Source organism: Lepeophtheirus salmonis, chromosome 8 (assembly GCF_016086655.4).
Source record: "Lepeophtheirus salmonis chromosome 8, UVic_Lsal_1.4, whole genome shotgun sequence".
In the NCBI taxonomy this organism is placed as follows: domain Eukaryota; kingdom Metazoa; phylum Arthropoda; class Copepoda; order Siphonostomatoida; family Caligidae; genus Lepeophtheirus; species Lepeophtheirus salmonis.
In genome coordinates this window covers 27,746,158-27,770,006 of record NC_052138.2, presented here as the reverse complement: position 1 = coordinate 27,770,006, position 23,849 = coordinate 27,746,158, and the positions used below count along the sequence as shown (strand labels likewise).

Sequence of the window (23,849 nt, the reverse complement as noted above, 5' to 3'; positions counted from 1 at the left end):
CATGAAGAAGGTCAAGGAAAGGATCAACATTGACCCATTGATTTCCCCCCAGAGGAGACACTCAATTGAGATGGCCGTGGTCAGTTACAAAATACAGGAGAAAAATCAAACAGGTTGGGATTTGGTCACATGCAAGACCAAAAATGCAAGCATTCAATGAGATACCAGTAATTGATTTTATTTTTTTTTCTTTAAATGACGCAAAAAAGTTTAGCTATCATGACAATTTATTAGATCAGCTGCAAGCAGCCATGAGATGAAAGAAATAAGCATTTTTTTCATCTCACTTTCAAACACCTTGCCATTTATGGGGGGGAAGGATTTACTGCCGACTGAAAGACAATGTTTGGATGATTTCTTATTTTCAGGGTTTGAATAAAAACCCCATAACTCGTCCACGGTGACCAAACTCTCCAAAAAGGCTTTTCCCTGGTAAAAATACCGTTTCTACGAGTTTCTTGCCATTTTCAGATGATTGACTTTGTGCTCTCCTGTATGAGGATGAGTAACACAACCTGCTTACCTTTTGATATTGAAAATAAGACCATAGGAAAGGTCAAGAGCAAAGCAATTTCCCCTAATTTTAACAAGAATTTCAAAGGTGATAAAGTTGCCCACAAGGTCAATATTCTTCTGATTCCTTTTGGAAGGTTTAGCAGATTTTATTCAATCCTCTTCAATGCTTCCCGGCCGTTTCTGAACTCTATGTGAAGTTTCAAACCCTGAATCGACTGATACTAATCTCTCCATAAGTCTCCAACAGTAATTTGTAGGTTTCAACCCCAGACTTGCCTACAAGGCCAAATTGATCAGACATTCAAAGTAAAAATATTGTTTCGGGGTATTCCCGATTAATCAATTTTGATCTGTTATTGTTGATATAAAAAAACAACTAAAATAAAATTTGGTAGGAGTAATGGGGAAAAACCTTTAAACTAATGGACCTTCTAAAAATGGATTAATAGTGAAATTATGAAGGTAGTCCTACCTACAATTAATTATTCATCGTATTTTGACTGCTGCATGCACTAACCTACGAGGCAATCCAGATTGGGAGGCAATGTGAAGCATGTACAAGTTAAAATATATCATGTAATCAAAGAGTATATTAAGCACATGGGGAGAACTGATTGTATTGATAAAAATAAAAATGCTGACTGAATTGGAATAAGAGGTAAAAAATGAAGTTGGCCACTTTTTAGTTGAGGGCTTGATGTAGCAGTCCAAATACAGTTCAAAATTTAGGTAATTTGTCTTTTAGAAAATAAATTATGATGCTTTATCTCCTAAAATATCAATGGTGTTCAAAATTTATTGGAAGGAGCTGTTACCAAAGGTGGAAAAAGGAGCAGTTCTCGTGACACTTGTAACTCACGTTCACGATCACATTGTTGAAAAGGTCTATTAGGACTATGCATAGAGATGAGATTTGTGTAAGGGTGAGAGGAAAAGGTGGGAGCGATACATATAGTATTACTGAATGAAGACAATTGTTAATATCAGGTGCCTGTTGTAGGATTTTGGAGGAGAAAATGAATTACTGTTATAAAGAGGAGAATCTTCTGCATTTAAAATAGTATTGTTTTTATGTTTCAATTAATATATATTTGTTTTATTATACATTTTTAAAACAGTTTACACCAAAGATAGGGAAGTATGCATACTTCAAAGCGAGAAGTTAACACCTTACGGCCTATTAAATAATGAACAAAAAAGAAGAAGGAGCACACGCAACATCACTTTTTCCTTTTCTAATCGCTAAACTTAGTTTTTTTCTTTACATAGATCCCTTCTTTAGTTATGCATTCAGTTTTTTAAAAAAACCAACCTCCTGCACTCGAAATGTAATGTTTTCATATGATAAATATAATTTCAAAAATAGTCAATAAATAATTCCGTTTTATAATATAACAAAATCCTATAGATACACTTAAATCTATAGACTTGATTATGAATGCTTAGAAATATATAAAAACTAATTGTTATTTTACTAATATTCTCTTAGCCTGTGTCCTCTGAATTATAGATGTTACATTATTTATAATTTAAAAAAATATACTACCTACCTATCCTATTAAAAAAAAACCTTCAATTTATTATACATTTATTGTGACAATCAATTTTGTGTACTTTGATTAAATCAGTTTGAACTAATAAGAATAATTTGTCTATAGAAATAGAGAATAATTTGTCTATAGAAATAGAGAATAATTTGTCGAAAAACAATACAACCCCAATTTTGAGAAAAATCTTGCTAGCTTTTTTTATTGATGAGCAACAAATGTCAAAATATATTTTTACGATACAGCCAAATATTTCATAGACATATTTGAATCAATTATAGGCTGATTTCAAAAATATATTGTGGGATATAATGTAGAACAATTGTATAATAAAAGAGACTTATATTGGCCCCTACATGGCTCCGGGGTCAAATCAACGAGAGCATGTCACCCGACACTCTCAGATTTCGATTATTTTTGGCACACAAGCTCAAATTTATAAGTAAACTAAGTTTGCCAAATATAAGCAAATAATTCTGAGTCGTTTTTGAGATATAGATACTCGTCTCAGACCAAAATTTTGAACGCCACTTTAATGCCTTTTTACCGGACGCTACTTTTTAGTGTATATTTTTTTTATCCGAAAGAGCTAACCTCTTGAAATTTGGTATTTAACTATTTTGAAGTCTAAGGATTCTAAAAATGAAGTCGAAATTGGAATATTTAAATTTGTTATTACCTCAATTTGATTTAGAAAAAAAAAATCTGAAATACACTTGCAAGTACTTTATCAACAATAAACTAAAAAAAAAAAAAAAAATGCGCAACTCTTATGAGTATGAAACTTTGGCAACATGTTTAACATAAATAGGGATTTGACTGTGTCAAAAATCGTACTGGCTTTTGTTTCATAGCTCCCAGGGTGGGATCTCAAATTTAGGTTACTTTTCTCCGGAAATTTGGTCAATTTTACTTACGTTTTTATATCTTAAACTTATTTTAGGATTTATATAGACTGAAAAAATAAAACTGAACTAGAGTCATTCATGATATTGGATTAGAAGTTGACAATTTTTTAAAGATATATGAGAATTTTATAGTATATCACTTATTTATTAAGTTGGATGGTTTGCTCGTTCTTTTTTTAGACCAGGACCTGCCGACCTTTCGCTCTTACTACTGCTGTAATCACAATGGCGTCGATAGTCCCTTTTTAGGGGTTTAAACCGACTCAGAATTATGAACTACAATTTGGCCCACTTAATCTAATCATAAATTTAAGATTGTGTACTAAAAACCGTCCAAATCTGAGAGGGTCGTGTGACATTTTTTATTTATTTTCAATGATTTGAATATGTAATGACACTTCTTTCAAATAAAACGACGATCAATTTTGTCTACATTCATTAGTGCAATTTGAAGTAGGTTAAATAATAATAATTTGTCGATTGAATTTGAAGATAATTCGTCAAAGATTACAAATGTAATCCACAACCAATTTTAAAAAACACCTTTTGTGTTGACGGGACACAAATTTTGAATAATTTTTTTTTACAACAACATACATTACAGTTTATACAGTCAAATATTGATAGACATATTTGAGTAAATTAGAGGCTTTGTCTTCAAATTTGTGGGACAACTGGAGAGAATCAAGAACGGTAGCTATGGTTTAAAATCTTTATTTGACATAAGAAACATTTGCCCCTTTATTTGTGACCAAAGGGTTAATTGAATAATCCTTATTGATGAAAGATAATTCGTAGATGAAGAATACAATTGTAAGGTGCTCTACATTTGAGAGAAAATCCTTCTAGTTTGCTTTTGTGTTGACGGGCTATGCATGTAATATAAAATACAATTATATATAATATTCATGACGTCTATGAGACCTGTTCCGTGGATCCTAAGTATAGAAGGAGGGAGGGAGAAAGAAGGCAGATATATACTGAATGTAGCTATTTTAGGGTGAAAATAGAGGAAAGAGAAATATCGGAAAAGGTTCTCTTTTGAAAAATATACATACTTTAATATTGTACAATATTATATATATAACAGCCATACGTTATATACAACACAACGTCTCCCAAACTCCCTGCTTCTCTCCTCCTGCTCCTTCCCCTTTCATACACACACAGCAGCTAGATCCTTTCCTTTCCATACTCTCCTCCTTTGCATTCATAAATATCGATTCAAAGACCCTTGATACGCTCTACCATTAAGACAGGATCTCTCTTCTCCTCATCTGTCATGTTGGGAGAGTAAAGCCAACATACATTCTGTCAAAAAAGTACCGAGAATTGTTAATTTAAATTGCCCGTGCTGAAGGGATTATAATAATAATAATAATAATTCTAGGTCGGCAGCACCTTGTTTCATTGTGATGCCAAGTTTGAGCACGATTTGTTGACCAGTTTACTTGTAACAGCTGGATAAGTGAGTCTACTTGACTAGTGCCCCACGATGTTTATAATGAATTTTTTTCTCTCCGAATTCGCACGATCAACCGTGTCCAAAGAGACTTGTTCACTGTACTATTTTTGCGGAAAATTCAGGTTTTTTGGAACAAGCCGTGCAGCCACGTGTCTCATACATAAATTTTCTGTCGAAATGGTAAGAACTCACGAGAGATGTTAAGGCAATGTGATAACTCCATTAAGCTGGTATGAAGATTTTATTGTTCAATGATTTCGTTCCTTGTAAAAGTCGTGGAGCACGTAGACTGACTTATCCGGCTGTTGCAAACAGACTAGTCTCTGGATAGCGCTCAAACATGACATAATAATGAAAAACAGTGCTGCCAACCTAAAAAAAAAAGTGTTGTTAGATCCCTATAGCTCGGGTAATTTAAATTAACAATTCCCGGTGTGTTTTGACAGAGTATGTATGTACGTACGTTGATATTCGTGTTTAGGGTTGGCGTCTGAAAATCCTAGTGCGGTTTTATACCCGGTGTTTGTTTTTTTTTAGTGAATTGAACTCATTCGGTCCTGTAAGGAAGTTCGTTCTTATTCAAAATTCGGTCTAAACCGATTCTATACACGGGTTTAGACATATGAAAAAAGAAAAAAAAAGGAAGTACTTTATATAAATCTAATGGTAGTACAAAACATCGCCCAGACTAATTAGGCGTCTGCCAAAATGTAAATTTTCTCTCCATAATAATAGGTTATCTGATCGTTTTTCCCCATTATTTTGACAATAAAATTAACACAATTAGGATTATCTGATTTAGATGGTCCCAAACCGTTTTCTGGCTAATCTTTAGTTCCTGGGAAATGGATTAAGTGCTCACCTGCCTGTCCAAATCGACGATTTCCATTATTTTATCGACATTTTCGACGTCACATTTACGAAAACGGAATCGTTGGAAACACTGATTTGCTGTTGGATTCGATACTATTTGTGTCCATAAATAGCACAAATTTATTAGGCTGTTCCGCCTTCTCACCTTGGTCGTCGTGATACTGAAGAATGTATCCAATTTTCTCTTTCGTTTTGGCATACAGTGTATTAATCGTGAGATATAGCTCACTAAAGACATCTAGCGAACCACTCTCATAACTTTTTACTTAATCTAATATATAGAAAATAACTACTTCAGATATTATCATTCTTAGTCTCCATTTTTCATGAGCACACTCCCACGTAACTACTCAATATTTATATCAATTCATATGACGTGCTCTGTCCTCAAGAGTGAAAGATAATAGCACAGGGTAACACCAAGTTTCCACCTATGAAATTAAGCCAAGAATATAATTTATCTTTGAGTGCAAAATCCAAAACTGATCTGAGTTTTTCTCTGGGTTGTCAGGCTTCAGAAATATTTAAGATTATAGTAATTCGAGACTATTATGGTTCAAAGACATTTTGTATCATTAAGACAATCACTAAATTAAAGTACGATGAATAAAACTGATGTAAAAAGGTCTTTTATGATTATAAAAGTGTGTGTTTTTTAAATATTCTCTATCCTCTTCTGAACATATTTCCATTTTTAGGCTAAAAAAAAGGATGAATCACGACACTCTTCTTGAGACCATTATAACTTATTCATCATTCATAGTGATAACTCATATTATTAAAAAATATTCCATCTTTTATTTAAAAAAAAGGATTTATTTAAAAATATGCATCACCAAGGACTTTAGTTCGATTTTGTATTTTTTGCGTGATCCCATTTCTAAGGGGGGTAAACTAGCAAATACACTACATTACTTAATTTTGTTTACAATTTCAATGTCCTCATAATGACATCATGCCCCCGTAATAATTAATATCACAATCATATCATTTCGCTCAAATTTAAATAAAATAATTATTGATTAGATGTTTTTTTTAAATATTAAAAATCTCGAGTAATCATGAATGGATCTCTTCATTGTTTCTATCCTGGAATCCCGGAATATGTATCCCTTTCAAAATTATAGTTTGTGTCGTTATTAGTGTATCTGAGATATCCTTGTCTTCATATTCTATGTTTTTCTTACATATTAACTCAAAATAAAAAGTAGATTAAAAAATGACAAAAGTTACATTTGTTCGTAAGTGATAAAATATATATGCTCAATAGGTTAATGCCAAGTTATACATCCTCTTCCAGGTACTACAATTATAATTGAATAAAATAAAAGACTGGATGTGACATATATAAATGTAAATATTAGGTATTATCAGAACTTAAAATATTATTCTCAACCTACAATTATAAAATCACTCAAAAAATACCAAATCGAACTAAATTACTTTAATCTCAAATATTTATGAAAGCTGACGACCCAGAGAAAAACTGAGATCAGTTTGGGGTTTTGCACTTAAAGATGAACTATATTCTTGGCTTAGTTTGATTGGTGGAAATTTTGATGTTAGTCTTTAGAGCGCTCACTAATAAAAATAAACAAAATTCATTTTAACATACCAACATTTAAATTTAATTCAAATCGTAACATCTACTGAAGATGCGATTGTATATTTCATTACTAGAAATACATAAAATAAAAGATATTTATATTATTTACATCAGGTAGTACAGTGTAGCCTGTATACAAGTTCGATGCTACATGCACACGCCTGCAATATTTCAATAATACGACTACATTATTATTTCTAAGATCAAACTACGTGTGAGTATGCTCATGAAAAATTGAGCGTAATACTAAGGATTTGGTGAGTAGATATCTTCCGATATTTGTCAACGCCTCACAGGGGCTTCCCCAGGATTATATTTATGGGAGGGTGGGGGGACTTAGTTTTTTTTTTGAAAAAAATTACAAAAATTAAATTTTTTATGCAAAATATTAAATTTTTTGTAAAAAAATTCAATAACTCACAGCTATTCAAACAAATTTTTTGAGAAACTATTTCAAAAGAATAAATTATTAGAAAAAAAATTCAAAAATTAAGTTTCAAATATTATTTTTTTTGGAAAAAAACTAAAAAAATTATAGTATTTGAAAAATTGTTTTAAAATATTTAAAAAAAAGATCAAAATCGATGGCTATTCTCAAAAAAATAAAATTATTGGAAAAAAAAAATCATTAAAATAATTAAATTAAATTTCTTGAATAAAAAATTTCAATATTAAATTCTCTTGTAAAAAACAAAAATCCATATTGGGGGGGTGGGGGTACTGCCCTCCAGCCCACCCCCTGTGGACCCCACTGTCTTATAACTCCTGGCAATGCCAGGTACTATCCCTAGTTGAATAATAATTTTATACTTGGGAAGAATTATACCCCAATTATTTTACAACCTACGCATTTGGGACCTTTTTCCCAGTTTCTTTTCGTCTGAAATGCGGCTGGATAAAATAAAGGTAACGACGTTTATACGAAAGTGGAATTATGAGTGTTCTACCTGAACATTATGATGGCAGCACTCGTAAATAAAAGCTAGTCATATCTATTGACAGTTACTCACCAAAGTTTAAGTCATTTTGGACGTGCATTTGTAATGTAACAGTCGTTTGAGTGAGTTGATGACACAGTCTTTTTGTGGGAATGAACAAAATCAAGTATCGAGCTCTCATTTCATATTTGTTTTTGAAAATGTAAACTTTAAATAGATTCAAATAATTGCAGACATATAAAGACTTGTTCTGTTAAAATTTGATGCGTCTAAGTCAATCCAACTAGGAGTAATAGAGGCATACACAAAAAGTGTCTACTGAACAATTATTTTGCATAGAAAAACCCCGAGTACTATTTGGATGGTTTACAGAGATGGGAGCATTGCTGGGAGAAGTGACTAGAGTTACAAGGAGACCCATGTTGATGAATAAAATAAAAATCAGAACGAATGTCTTGTACCTTTGTTAAGTCGGAAACTTTTCATACCACTCTCGTAGATCATCGACAACCATAGATTGATCAAGAGTGCTGTTGTTACGTATATCAAGATAAGTACTTGCTCGTAGGATATAAACACTGGTTAATTACAGAAATAGCCACTGGGACGTGCTTTATCCAATTATAACGTGACAGGATCTCAAATTGTAAACCCTAAGAGGAAGTCATAATTTTTGTAGAAAAATGAAAATATCCATGTCGATTCATTTTCTTTTGATTTAACCTTTGCTTTCAAAACTGGATTATTCACATTTCATAATCATTTTAGTAATAATTATTGGTTAAAATCATATGAGACTTTCCCGCGATACTGGAGCCTTGCATTAGCTAAGAAGACGTGCCAAACGTTAAACATCCCCTTTACACTACTATACATTTAATACAACATCACCTTGCAAACACAAAAATATGCAATGTACTTTGTTGTCAGCTGTGAATATTTCTGCTTCTTTTCGCCTAATCAATTTTCTGAACGATGATTGGTTGATTGAATTAAAATTATGTCTCGTTAAGCTGTGGATAGCTATCAACTATTTTTTTCTATTCCTTTTTAAAGGAAGGGTTGAGTGATTCAATAAAAATAAGGACGGTTCAATCTTGCAAGTTTATACCTTTCTTTTTATTTTCTCTAAAATTTTAATTCGTTCTAATAAAACTTAACATAAGACATTCTACCTGTGACAGATGACTGTAAAATACATTTATTTTTTCTCCTTTTCTTGTTGATGACGTCAGTTTTGTTTCAAAATTATGCACATCGACCCACAATTGTGTTTTGTTGAACCTTATTCAGTACTCAAGACTCCAATCCCGCCTAGTTTAGTATTACTTCGGTCCAGTTAACTCAATCCGAAGGACAGACGGTCTTGCTTCACTGGACTCGACCGAATAAATACAGACTGACACAACACTACCTCAAATAACGTTATATGAAGTTAAGTTGTCAATTAGTATGAAAATAAATAATGCAAAATTTCATTTTTCTACGATGTCATCTTTAGGTAGTATATCTTATTCAATACTTGAAAGGACACAAGAGTTATGAATTTCTACAGTATCAATCATTATTTTGCATTAATTAATTAGGGTAGACATGACTCTAACCTATAAACCTAAAAAAACTGTTTTTTCTAAAGTTATCCTATGGAGCAAAAAGATATAATAACATAAAGTTTTTTGATATTTCCTTTCGGAAAATTAAAAAAACAAAAAAAAGAAGGGATTTGCGCTATACGCGAATCATCAAATCATTGTAACTTCTTCCTTTCTTTTTTCATCCATACGACAATTTTAGAGATAAAGTTTTAAACACTTTTTATAATTAAAAAAATGTCTATCAAAATTTGTTTAATGCAAACATTTTGTACTAGTCGTCATCGAAATTCGAAAAAAGTTGAAAATATAACTGGTCTATTGAACAAATCATAAATCAGGCGGGGAGAGGAAATTATTATACAATTTAAAAACGATTTAATTTCAGCAAAGAGTCAGAAATCCAGGTCTGGACCTAAATACCAGTTCAAATCGGTATTGATCAATTTTGTTAAGAACAAACGGAAGGGTTATATATATACTTATATTGGGGGAGGCTTGGTTTTTGGATTTTTTTTCAAAAAATCCACAGCTATTCATAAAAAAAATTTTTTTTTGGGAAAAAAATTCAAAAATTTACAGTTAGGAAAAAAAAAAAATCAATTATATAATTTTTTCCTCAGCTGCACAATTTGCCCGAATGACGAAATTATTTTTTAGTGACAAACAACCTAATTTGGGAGAGGGCTACAGTCCCTCCAGCCCATCCCTTGCGGACGCCCCTGAGTACAAAGGAATCATTGTACATATTAGGATGGCTACAAGCGAGATATCAATGGGAAATCAGAATTAGGAGATACATTAATTTGAGGAGCGGATGGAGTGAGCGATTAGGGGCTTCTTGGATTAACCAAATAATCTAGAACGTATTCCTTGAGATAGCTTTCTCTGATAAATATTATAATAGAAAGTAGTCGCAGGAATCCACGGGGTCTATGGACTCCCTAGCGATGAATATATTTTCTAGTGGTAAAATTTAAAGGGCAAAAATTCAGAAAAACATTAAGAAACTCACAAAATTTAATTAAAAATGTCTTTTTAGAAAAAAATGCAATTTCCTCCTTTAAAAAAAAGCCATATATACACTCATTAGGATTGACATTTAAAAAAAAAAAAAAAAGTAATTCAATGAATGGATTTTATTAAAAAATGCCATTTACTAAATTTACATTTTTTACCCCAGACCCCTGTTACAGTAAAAACCACCCATGGTTTAGTGGAGTCAAAAAATATTTCGAAGGTAGATGCCAAATCGAAAGAAGGACCGAAATCTACCTGTTTTCTAAAAAAAAATACAAGATCTGAAATTCTCCTACCAATGCGAATTTACATATTTTACAAAGTGCCCTCTCCTGTGAAAAACTTTCCACTGATTGGAAAGTAAGTTAGGGTTACAAATCGAGTGTATTTTGAGTAGGTAAAAAAAAAATCATCATAGTAACCCTTTCAGTATGAAGAATGTTTTGGAGAAGCTGTTTCAATAGATCAGCTACAATCAGCTGTGACAAGGGAAGTAGGTGAGAACTAAATAAACAAGGACATTGGCAAGCATACCTCCGATGTCGATCTGCAATTCTACTCTCAGTTCAACATGGACATATAACTATAACTCTGCTTTAAAGCTTCTAGGTTACTCTCCGTCTTTTATGAGCACCAACGAATGTTCAATTAGGGTTTGAATATAATTCAAGGAAGTAAGAAAGGAAGTTTACTATTTTCATCACTAAACATAATATTTAGGGATACATTAGGCCATAAACAACTAAAAAATACATATTATCCACAAGATGGTGTGACAGTCTGTAGCTTCGGTACATCACTTAAATTTTTCATAGCGCCCTCTATGTGAGTAATACTCACCTATATTTTATAATAAATAATATTATCATTCAGGGGTTGTATTATTTTGCTGCAAAACAAAGCGACTCTCTATCGCTTTCTATTCAAACTAAAAGAAGTAAACAATGCTCATGCCCAATTGGAAAGTCCAATTTAAAAAAGAAGAAGGTAAATCATTTGTGAAGCGGATGGAGTGGAGTTTGCGGTAGGGTCATCCCCCCTCAATATTTATTAAATGACTATGTAATTTACCGCAGTAAGAGGGCACTATGAGTGTTTTCAAGGTGCGAGGCAAACTATATAATTATGGTGCCATCAGAGGCGTCCGCAGGATTTTTTTTTTTGGAGTAGGGACTGAGCTGTGATAAAAATATTTTTTTGAAGGATGTGGTTTTGGCCTTTTTTGACAATTTTCATTAAATACTTTTTTGTTTATTTTATAGTCAAATAACTTAAAATTTTGTATACGATACATTTTTTCCCTGGGAGGGGGATGGCCCCTATCTGGTTCCGGCGCCACTGACTCTAGGACAGGGATATCCAACCTTTTAATATAATGGGCCGCAGAATCTATTAAGTTAAACTTTATGAAAAAAGGCTACATAAAACAAAACTATCAAATTCAATTTTATTTCCATCTTAGGGAAAATATAAATTAGGCCCAAATTTAATTTTCCAGGCCAAACTGTTTAAAAAACCAATCTGGCAACCATTTTAAAGTCTCAGAAAATATAAGATGAGCGTTCTAATCGTTTTCATGATCTTGCTACAATTTTTCTAAAAAATTCTACTTGAAGTGAGAATGAGTAGTGAACCACACCTAAACATTAGTCGGGCTGCAATGCAAACTGCGATCTACAGATTGCTCTAGGTTAAATTTTAAACTCTGCCTAATATTAGGGTCTCCTTCCATCAACAAAATCATCCAAACTATATTATTAAGGAGAATATAAGTCTGCATTAAGCCATTAAAGAAAGGAAAGTGGCTTCTAAACCATATAAATCCCTCACTTTTTTAGACTAAGTATGATAGTTACATAATAAATGACTATATATAATGAGAGACTATGACGCAACACTGATATAATTTGCCCCCTCCATTTGCATATACATTCCGGCCCCTCTGCACCAGGACATCCCCTCTAAAAACCCCTAAATAAATTGTTAGAACCTGAAAGGCTCTATGTATAACAACATTCAAAGCAGAATTAATACAAATTATTTTCTGGGAGAGAAAGTCTTCATTCAGAAGGAGAGGAGAAAAATATATATAATATGTAATGCACTTACTATGTACAACAACTACTACTCAGACTCTCAAGATTCATCTTTTTCTTCTTATTAGTTTAAAGAAAAGAAAGAATACCCTTTAGTTGTAGTAATAGTAGTATACGACGTCGTAGGCCTAGTATCAGAAATAATAACAATAATAATGACACGTGTTTCCCTGCGTGGCGGAGAACCGTACTGTTGTTGTTACCAGGAGGACATACGAGGCTCCCCCCATATACATACATTTCTTATCTTCATTCTAGCTTATAACTAAAGGGATATATTAATATTTATTCCGCTAATATTAGCTCTCTAAATAATCCGACACTCACCCAACCTTACTTCTTCTCTCTGCTACAAATCCTCTATTTTTTATTTAAACTAACTATATATATACATACTATCTTGATTTGCAATAACGTCATTACGCAACATTATTCGGGGTTGATCTATTCTAGTGGTACACATTTGATTATTGTCAACCCGAAATAACATAGCTGCAATATCCCGGAGGAGGACAAATGGACATCTTATCTCTGAACAGAGCAAGTTGAGATAGTGGGAAAGAGGGACAACTCTGTTTTCACTCAATAAGGAGCTCCATTAATCGCACAGCTAAGACCCAGGCCTTCCTGACAGACAACTTTCCAGTCTTTTTGTTGTGACCGGTCTATCCCTACCGATTTATACTCTTTATGTTAAATTATATTCTTTGTAGCTTTATTAGTTGCATGTTAATAAAGACCCTGGATACACCTACCCACTCACTCTTGAATCTAGTAGTCGATCCTGGTGACGAGTCTGGATATCTATGTAATTACGAATTGTATTAATAGCTATCTATACATAACACTTTTGGGACCTCCATATGTGGCTGTCCTCCTCTCCAGACGCGAATCCCTTAGACTACTCTACCTGGGAACGTTTGGAGTAGAGGGTGTGTGATATGTCTCATAGGAGTATCCAGTCTCTAGAGTGATACATCAAGAATTAGTGGACCAAGCCCGAGTCTGACTACGCAGTCAAGCTATGCAAGGGATTTAGGCTTCGTCTTAAGGCAATTATTAGAGCTGAGGGCTCACATATTGTGTATAAAAGCCGAACCGATTACTATTTTCAGATGAGTTTGTGAAATAAATGTCCTTCTTTAACCACTTTGTTTAAATTTGAAAATTGAAAAAAAAAAAAAAAAATGTGTACCACTAGATTAGATCAACCCTGTACATAACTAAAAAATATATATTATTTAACAATATTTTTATATATTTAGCTAAAAGAAGGGAGAGCATCGTAGCAGCAGCCGAGGAAACGGTGCTCAAAAACCATTTTAGGGGTAAATATATGCTATATATATATGTAACATTTAGCATAATGCATAAAAATAAAAGTTGCTGCTACTTGGTAGTAGAGGAAACATGGGAAAGGAGAGGAATTATATATTAAGCTTGGCTTCAGACATTTAATATATATATATATATACGAGTATACATATATATGAAATTGCTCTCAAAATTATATATTCTTGGCGCTTGAATTTTTATTTAAAAGAGTGACATCTAACGTGGAAACAAAGGATTTGAGCAACTCTTCTTCTAATTTGTTTGCACGGGTATGTACATAGAGGGAGTACATGATTCAAGTAAGTAAAGTATCCGGTAGGAATGAGATGTGAGCAAACTAATACAAAAATTATACCGCTAGATGACGCGTCATACTTGGCCTTGTTTATATAATTGAAAGAAAGAAAAACTAGGGTGAATTGCATTTACATAGGCTGTAATTACTAACGCTGCTCAACAGCAAAAATGTCACAAAATTGAAATAGTAGAGTTTGATCCCCTGATTCCAAATATGGTCTTAGTTTTTCTCTATCATTATCAGGGCTTTCAGAAAAAGGTATATTTTTAAGATTCAAAGCTTTTTTCACCACTTGTTGTTGAAAATATGGATAAATGATATTAATACATTTCAAAGAATAATGCTAAACAATTCAAAAAAAAAAAAAAAAAAAAATGCATTTAAAAACGGTTGTTTTTTTTCAGAGGCTCATAGCTCCAAAAAGAATAAATCCAGAATGTGTAAATTTAATTGCTGAAAGTCTGAACTATAATTTAACAAAGCCTCCATTCAGAAAACCTTCTATATCTTTGTAAGGATTCAGCACATTTTTTAATCTATATAATCATTTTAAATTATTTAATTATTAAAGGGCCATATAAGAAGAAAAGAAGAGAAGAAAAGGCTATGAAAAAGAGGGGGGGACTCAAACAATTTGTCGGTATCAGTTTAAATAACTAATTAATAATAATAGATTACATAATGTCAACTTGTTGTAATATTTCAAATTATGGATAACTTCTGTTTTATTTCTAATACTGATACCTATTTAAGTGATTACTATTTACTTCTCCTCTAAGTTGATTAGTAGCGTTGCTCATTTATGGCGTGTTTTTCACAACAGTTGAAATTGAATATTGGCTAGATAAGAAAACTTGATGTATTGTTCCTAAAATACACTACAAATACTACCGGAGAGCAAGAGACCAGAGAAAGAGTTTTTGATAATGATTACTTCATTGGGGGTACAGGCATACACTATCTATATATTTTTCTGTGGGACTTAAAAGGTAAAATCGATGCGTACTCATAAAATAATAAAAGATCAATAGAATTATTGGTAAAAGGTACATTAATGATTCAAAAGATTCTCTACGTCAACTTAATAAAAGGAAATCAACACAAGTGATATATAACACTTCATACGTGATTATTGAAAAGACATATAGCAAATTTTAGTTAAATTTAAATATTAAAAGGTTCATTTGTTCCACAAAAACAACTAAATTTTACTATAGATTGTCACTTGGATCGAAATAAAGAATTATTCAGTGCATTTTATCGTTAAGGATATTATTGATAGATCTATTTTCTGAATCATAAAATTATTTTAACTATGTTTCTTAACTAAAAACTTATTTTTAGAGGTTCAAATTTTCGAAATATCTGCTTAATGGACAAGATATTCATAATCAGTGTTTGAATTCTTAAGCTTAAAATTCATATTATTAAGAAGAATATCAATATTTATGAATGTTCATGCTTCTAGAACTATACAAATATTTTTTCTATGATACTGAAACGTTGCAGAGCATGGTTTTTATACCTAGGAACAACTTTTAAAAAATAACATCTATTAACAAATTAAATATATTATAATTCTACTATATAGCAATGATTAATTAAATAGTATTTACATTTGCTTGATGAATATATTATATTTATGATATATGTATTCAGTATTCTAGGGCCCTAGTATGACGCGCCATCTCTTGAATTATTTTGAATCACGTTGTTAACATCACACACACCCCATTTAAAAAAATAATTCGACAGAATCCTAGTATAATATATCAATATTATTACTAGGATGTACCCGTATATAGATTATATTTCGAATTATTTTATTAATACATACAAAGACAAACTTGCTAATCCTCTTCCTAATTCCGTTTTTTAATACGCATTCAATGTATACGTTCTCCCTTTTTCCGTTAGTACAATAATTTGTTTTTTTGGGATTTTAATTTTTTTTTGTGCATTTTCGATTCTTTAACCCATACCTTTAAAAAAACTTTGAGCCACGGGGAATCGATATTGTTTTGTAAAAAAAAATCAACTTGCCCTCCAGACACCAAGAGTTCTGAACAACGTATATAGTAACAATGCAAGTACTTTAGTAGTAGTTAGTACTCACGAGGAATGACGATCTGATGTTGTAATAAAATAATACTATAGTCCTATTATTGACGTTGAAGAGGAGTAGGCCTCGATGGAGCGCTCGCCCCTACATTCACCATTCATATAATATAGATATTTCTTTATCTAAAGGCTCTAACAAATATTTAAAGTTTAAACAAGTACTTGGATATTCATAGGTAAATAATCCAATAAGAGACTCAACCTCTTTCTATATTCAAATCTTATTTATTTAAATAACACACTTTGAAAGAAAGTGCGCCACCTACATGGGTTTCAATGAACTTTAACATATATTTACTCTACAAAATCCTCGAACTTAAATTTATTTGCAGGGATGTAAGGACTCCCTCATGAAGTGTTCATTTCGACCCTCTCTTCTTTCTTTCGAAGAATCCGTCCTTTTAATAATATGTTGTATATAATTATATATTTATTAAATTCCGAAGAGCTGATGTCAGCACTCCCAAGTTCCTCCTCCGACAACCACATTGCTATATATGTATAAACGAAGATATTGCCCTATGGAAAGAATGTTCTGCTCATGAATATAATAATAATATGTCTAATATCAAGGTTAAAATTTCATGTTTCTTAAGGTAGAACCTTGAGATGGGATTCATTATATCTTCAGTATGACTACTATTTCCACAGCAGCGACCTACCACTACAGCAGCTATGTACATAACATAATCATATATTAAATATATATCATACACACTCACACAAGCGTGAATTCTGAATCATAGTCGAAGTACATAACATAACATATTCTATGTTTTTAATGCTAGAGAGAGGAGCAAGAGAGATCGAGAGAGTACGTGTGTGTGAGCCTGTGATAAAAATTCATTCTATATTATTTTAAAAAACATGGAACTTATTCCTCAAAACATGACGCGCAACCTCTCATCCTTGTTTCAGCATAAAAATATTATTAATATTCCAACAAATCATGTCGGCGCTTCGTTACTCAATGACTACAATTATTCCAAGGATTTTACCAATTGGAACTCGGACATTAAATGTCGGATACACGGCCCAACCCTCCTTACCACATCATTACTTTATTATGCGCCATAAATCCACTAAAAAGTCTTCTAAAGATGATAAAAACAAGAAAATGTCATTTAGCGAAATGCTTGATGATTTGGACGATGACGATGATGAGGAAGAGTATCGAATAGAGGAGCAAAAGCAGTCTGTTTATTTGGGTTCTGACGTTGCAAAGTTTATTCATAATTATCATACTTCCCCGAAGAAATCTATTTCCAAGTCCAAAGGTATTATTACAATTGATATTTGAATAAATTATGTTCATTATACCTTAATTTAGGAAATAGAGGCAAACATCCTTCAGCACATAAAGGACTCGCTGATTACTACGATGTGAATACGATGATCAAAGTGGAGGAATACTGGTCTGAATTGGATACAATTTACCAAAATCTCATCCAATATTTCTCACAACATCTCACAATTAGGTTTTTTTGTAGAAATATATTTATTATGTACAAAATCCACAAATCCCACTTTCCAGATCTCCCAATGCCCTTGATAATCTTGAAATCCAGTTCGAAGGAGACACCTACCCCTTGCACGAAATTGCAACCATTTCTAAAAAAGACCCCAAACGCCTTATAATAGATTGTTCATCCTTTCCAACTGTGTCGTCCATCGTTGTGGACTCAGTGACTAAATCCAACATGAACCTAAGTCCGCAACAAGATGGGACGACGGTGTATGTTCCAATTCCGAAAATTACACGAGAATATCGAGAAAATCTGGTTAAAGGAGCGAAAAAACACTTTTCAAAGATACGTGAGGATTTTCGTCACGTGCAAAATAATTACTTATCCATATGTCAAAATCAGTTTCTTAATCCTCAGTGTAAATTACCAAAGGACAAGCATCACGTAGTGGAAGAAATTATTCGCTCCATCTCCAATGAATTCCTTCATAGGTCCGAAGAACTTCTTAAAATTAAACAAAATGAAATCATGGGAAAATAAACTTACTACGTAATTAACATTTAATTAAATATACATACTGATCGAACAAAACTATCGAGCTTCAAAGCAGGGATTTTAATAATTATTGTTTACTTGTATATAGGAAATAAGTAATTAATATACTCTAATTTATAATATGATTCTTAATCTTCATAAAGTGCTGAATGGATTTGTTATTAACGTACAAATTATCAAATTGATAGATAAAGCCATATAAAAATGTGATATACCGAGGTTTTTTCATAATGAGCACAAAAAGAAGGCTAAAATTTTGAAAAATGAGCACTCAAAATATTAAAATTAAGTCATTTCTATTTACAGAAAAATACAACATTATTAGGATAATTTAAAGTAACCAGTGTTGTTCTATGGTACGTTTATCATAATTTATTCATAAATTTACTATCCTATATCAACAAATCAAAGATTTTAGAATGATTTTCTTCTGTTTATTTTTGCCTTCAATCTGTATTGGATGTTTTTAACATACTAAAAGACTGTTTATAACTTCCACATTAGTAGTTGGAGCAAATTTGAAGTTGGGGGATTATCAAGAGTCTTGTTAAATGGAGGCATCTCATTATCACATCCACTGACTATACGTCCAACCTTTTGCACAAATGGAAGATCAGGATTTCGCAATTTGGCGCTACAGTTTTCTCCTTTATTGCAAGATTCAAGGGGGATTATTCGGCAGTCAATTTTGCTCCAATTTACCCTTCCTCTAATTGGCTGTTGTCAGAGTCTGGCTTCCTCACTTATACAATCATGTGATCACAAACCAGATTTCCTTATATACCTGCAAAAAGATATCTAATGAAGGAAAGCTTTTAGCAGGTGGAATTTTATCGAAAAATAGCTTCAAAAAATCATCTAAAGCTGTTGTGTAATCAATCTAAACACAAATTTTCTTTATTTATTTCATACCAATATATAAAAATGAGCAATTTTTAGACAAAAAACGGCAAGATAAGATGTTTTGAGTGATTGAGCGATCGCTTACAAATCCTAAGTCTAGTAATGATCATTCTTTTCAATTAGTTTGTACATGATTGGCTCATTTATTTTTTGTTCAAAATTCAATTTCAGAGAATCAATTGGTAAAATGTGCACTTATAGTGATTTTTTATTTATAGAAAAGTGGTTGTTTTCTTTCATATGTTATAAAAAACATATCATTTTTTTGAAATGAGAGTCCTTGGTCAATTCCAAGCTGAAAAATGTTTCTTTTTATGATTACCAGTTCAAATCGAAGATTTTTTATTGTATCAAACTCAAGATTTGAGTTTTTTGTTTTGAAATGGATAATTTATAATTATTTAAAGTAATTGACTGACTGTTCTTGCTAATGTTTATTTTAAAAAAATAGTCTTTTTCCGTAAAACATATCTAAAATTAGATGTGTACTTTTTTTGAAAAATACGTGGTTTTTGATGAGGCTAAGCGTTTGCAACAATGGAAGGTCATGAATGAGATATTCATTTTTTTTCCTGTTTAATGATCCATTGATTCTAAATGTTTTGTACAAGTTGCAACCACAAAATGGGAAGAATATCTTTAAATGAAAGATTTAGAGTAATTGACATAACGATAATCCAATAATTAAATATTTCATGGATGATCGATATATCGATAATGGTGTCATTTTCGCCAATTTAAATACAAAATTTAGTAACATAAGTATTCTGTGGCGCATTATAAATTTAAAATGCCCATAGTTATATTACTCAATAATACATAATAACTAGTGTTGGGTTCGTCCTTATTTAGAACGGAAGATTGCAGTCCCTTCCGGTTCAGTCCTGTATATTAGTCCTAAAAACGTATAAAGTTCGGTCCTTGATGACGTCACTCAACTATATTTCTTATTTTTTAATATGTTATAGTACTGACAGTCCGAAGGACCCATAGAATCAGTCTAAAGACTGGACTGAACTTGATCGAATAAATAAGGACCAAAAGTTTTGCCCAGTTCAGGTTTAGTGGTTCTATCGGTCCCAGTCTCGTTTTTTTCTTCATTTGAACGGTCTTGGTTCTTTTTTTGTACATGCTCAGTTTGGTAACAGGCACTTAAAACAAGGGGCATTGCTAGAAAAATTTGGGCCCAGGAAATGACATTAGATACAATCAGGGGCTTGCAGCTACCTTATACGCAGAGTGTGTAGTGTACCAAGTTCCAACAAGGAGAGCCAAAAACTAATGTTGCTTAAGAAACGGTTTTCAAAGTGGGGGCTGTGAGGAGAGGCTCATGTGGCATAGGAAGATGGAGAATTAAAGACTTCTTTAATTCTACACAAAGTTTCGAATAAAGAAGGCCTCAGCTAAAAATGTATTAGTGTAGGGGGACCTTAGCATAGTAAAGTTTTGGGAAACTCTTACATAAGAAATATTATAGTTATCATATTATAGGGCCCCAACAAGCTTAGTAGCGGACCTGGATCCATAATCTACCCCGCCCTTCCCTCTTTTATTTACACCATCTGGTGCCAAAACCACATATCCTGATCCACAAGAAGGCCTTACCTATTGGAAGTAAAATATAACTATATCACCCTGCTGACGTAAAAAAATCATTGGAAAACGTTGTATTTGTCACAGAAAAATAACTCAGACAATGGACTTATTGATTAAAGCTAATTTATTTTTTATAATATATACTGTATTTTCTTTATATATAGGAACAAAAGCACAAGAAAGCAGCAATATATTGCAGTCTCAGTTCGAATTTGTCGGCTCCAGTTCTAGGAATTCAAGCACCGCTAGACCAATAAGGCACAACCTTAATAAGGACCGACACACAATTAACAAAACCATTTAATTTAAATAGATCAAAATGAAATGATAGTATCAATTAACTTTATGGGTAATAAGGCATGAGCAAACTAAAATATATATATTACCCGCAATGTGGCGTGACTTTCTTTAGCCTGGGCTAATATAAATTTATTAAGAGCGCTGATGTCTCATCTATGTGATAATTATAATTATCATTAAGGGAGTTGTATTATTTTGTCACAATACGCGCCACTCTCTGTCGCCTTATTTACAAACTAATATTACGGCGTTGCCTTTATTGTATCATACAACCTTTCCTTTAAAAAGAAACCAAACCCAAAATCATCCGGTAGTTGGCAAAATAAGTCAATCAAACCTACTACTAGTTATATTTAAAAGTACTCTCCGACTATCATTGTAAATTATCCACAATTTTTAAAATGAATTATACAGTATATTATTCGACACTGTATTATAATATCGATTAGTAATATTTTATTAAAAGCATAGCCATACATTTTTATTTTTATTGTCCACTGATAGATATATTTATAATATATTCTTTTTTTATAAATAAACGAAGTAAATTAATAATAAAATACTTACGTCATTGCTATTTTATAATTTATTCTTTTAAAAAATATTATACGAAGTAATAAGTTGTTTTATAATTCTTATACTCCGTTTCCAAAAGGACAGGACTACAATTTCTTGTTGATCCTTCTATATATATTGGTCATTTTATTATTTCTATAAAGAAATTTTGGCCTATTAATTATCATATACAAATGTATCTCTGCGCTTTTAATTAAATATTAGTTAGCAATATTTTAATACAGTTTCGAATAAAATACTATGTAGGATGTTAGTCTGATATTACTTAAAATATAAATAACAGTTGGCATGATTGACTTATTTGGCTAAATACCAGATGATTTAGGAGCAAAGGTTGCGTGATACAATATGGGTAATGACTTGATGCCTATGGTTTGTTAATATAATCTTGATTAAAAATCCCTGATCAACAATATACTTAATTTTTCCTTCAAGTTTTCAAATATATCAAAGATGCAGACGCCATTTTAATGCCGGTGTAACATTATTTATCCTACAAAAATAGCACAAGAAAAACCTATACCAGTTATGTATGGCTTTACATCCTTCATATTATATTCTACCTACCATTGAGTAACCTTGATGAAATTGTTTTTTTCATTTTTGCAAAAGGAAAAATATATAGTTACACAGTAAAGTTGATCTATAAATTTAGGGATGTGAAAATTGTGGGAATCCTCGTGAACATACATTTAAAAGAAATAAAAGAGTATATAAGAGTTGTTAACCTGCAAGATATTAGTGCTTTTATTCATTTTTTATCCCTACTTTCAAAACTCAAACGTATTAGCAGGTAAGGACCACTATAGTCTTGTGTATTTTCGGCATGTTAAAAACAAAACAAAAGATCAATATGGTAACCCTGACAATATGAAGAATGTTTTGGAGGAGAGCAGTTTGTCTTTCATGACGTTCCACACGTAGTTACCTTCATGGTTTCACACATACGAAAAGAAACAGAAAAAAAGGCCCAAAATCATTTGGTAGTTAAATAATACTTCCCAACTTTAATAATTATTGGGAGTTGTTCGCAGCTAACAAAAGGTTGATTATAATTCAACCAATTAACGTTCAGAACACCGAATAGGAGAAAAGGAGCTGAAAAATTGGGAACTAACAATAAAATACCCCGTATACCTATTTGTGTGTTTGTGAAGTAATGCCGTGCTTATAAGATCAGCTACAATCAGGTGTGATAAGGGAGGGAGGAGGGGGAGAAGGAATAAACAAAGGGATATAAAAATAGGAAAGAATTACTCAAATGTTGATCCTTCATTATACTCTGAAGTCAACAATTTGAACTCTGTAACAAATCCTCAAGGGTACTCTCCATCTTTTATGAACACATACGAAGGTTCAATGATGTTTTGAATATAATTGAACTTATTTAGGAAAGGAAGTTAAATAATAATGACAACTGCTAAGGCAAAGAAAATTTATTCTTCAGATTACCAATTCCAAAAGAAAGGGCGAGCTAAAAAAACACACTCAATTTGCATCCCTAGTTCGGAAGGTAGATGGCTGAGGAAGTGAAATACTAAGGTGTGGAAGGTTGGGGGTTTATGTCTTGTTTCTGCAGCAGACATGGGCTCACTTTTTTATGGACTGTGTCATGACTGGAATTAAACTTCATTTTTTAAAGAATTGACTTGTACTTGAGATTTTAATACTCAAATACTTTTTTATATTCTTGCCAATGTCCTTGTTTATTTTTTACTAACCCTCCTCCATTGTTATGGCTGATTGTAGCTGATCTAATGAAATGTCATGAGCATTATTCTTTCTCCATGTTACCATGTTGATTTTTGGTTTATTTTTTTTGGTTTCCACACTGGATTTTCATCACTTCTCCGAATCCTTTATCTCCCTCCCTCCATCCTTCTTTTTATCTATATTTTTGAGAAGATCAGTTAGTGAATAATAGAGGGCCAAAGTAAAAAATGCATGTTATTGGACTGTACAACTTTCAAATTAGAAGGGGACAATAATTATGAGTTCTATAAGTCATCAAAGTTTTAATACTAAAATAAAAACATTTTTCTTTTCAAATAAATACTAAACCTGATTGTTTCTCCATAGACATAACATATAACCTTCAATAAATATTATAACAAAAATTCGCAAAACATTCAGTTTTA

General features: G+C 32.0%; 1 protein-coding gene and 1 long non-coding RNA gene across 4 annotated transcripts in view; one reads left to right on the top strand and one right to left on the bottom strand.

Annotated features, from left to right (window-relative positions):
* The window catches only part of LOC121123019 (uncharacterized), a 44,569-nt gene that overhangs the window by 3,457 nt on the left and 17,263 nt on the right, over positions 1 to 23,849 (bottom strand). For 2 of the 3 annotated variants that reach the window (XR_005865889.2, XR_005865890.2), the window contains one exon: positions 18,694 to 19,120. The exons of the other annotated variant lie outside the window; for it this stretch is intronic. This is a non-coding gene — a long non-coding RNA (uncharacterized lncRNA). Of the gene's footprint in view, positions 1 to 18,693; positions 19,121 to 23,849 lie in introns of those variants that run through there. 3 annotated transcript variants of the gene reach the window in all.
* mRRF1 (mitochondrial ribosome recycling factor 1) lies at positions 16,918 to 18,461 on the top strand. Its single transcript, XM_040718097.2, has 3 exons — positions 16,918 to 17,592; positions 17,646 to 17,793; positions 17,850 to 18,461. The coding sequence occupies exons 1-3, from the start codon at positions 17,265 to 17,267 to the stop codon at positions 18,319 to 18,321; spliced, it is 948 nt and encodes a 315-aa protein (XP_040574031.1). The 5' UTR covers positions 16,918 to 17,264; the 3' UTR covers positions 18,322 to 18,461.

Coding starts and splice junctions, on each gene's coding strand:
- mRRF1 (XM_040718097.2), top strand. CDS start 17,265: ATGTCGGCGCTTCGTTACTCAATGACTACAATTATTCCAAGGATTTTA. Junction 17,593..17,645: donor ATCTATTTCCAAGTCCAAAG/GTATTATTACAA, acceptor ACCTTAATTTAG/GAAATAGAGGCAAACATCCT. Junction 17,794..17,849: donor TCACAACATCTCACAATTAG/GTTTTTTTGTAG, acceptor CCCACTTTCCAG/ATCTCCCAATGCCCTTGATA.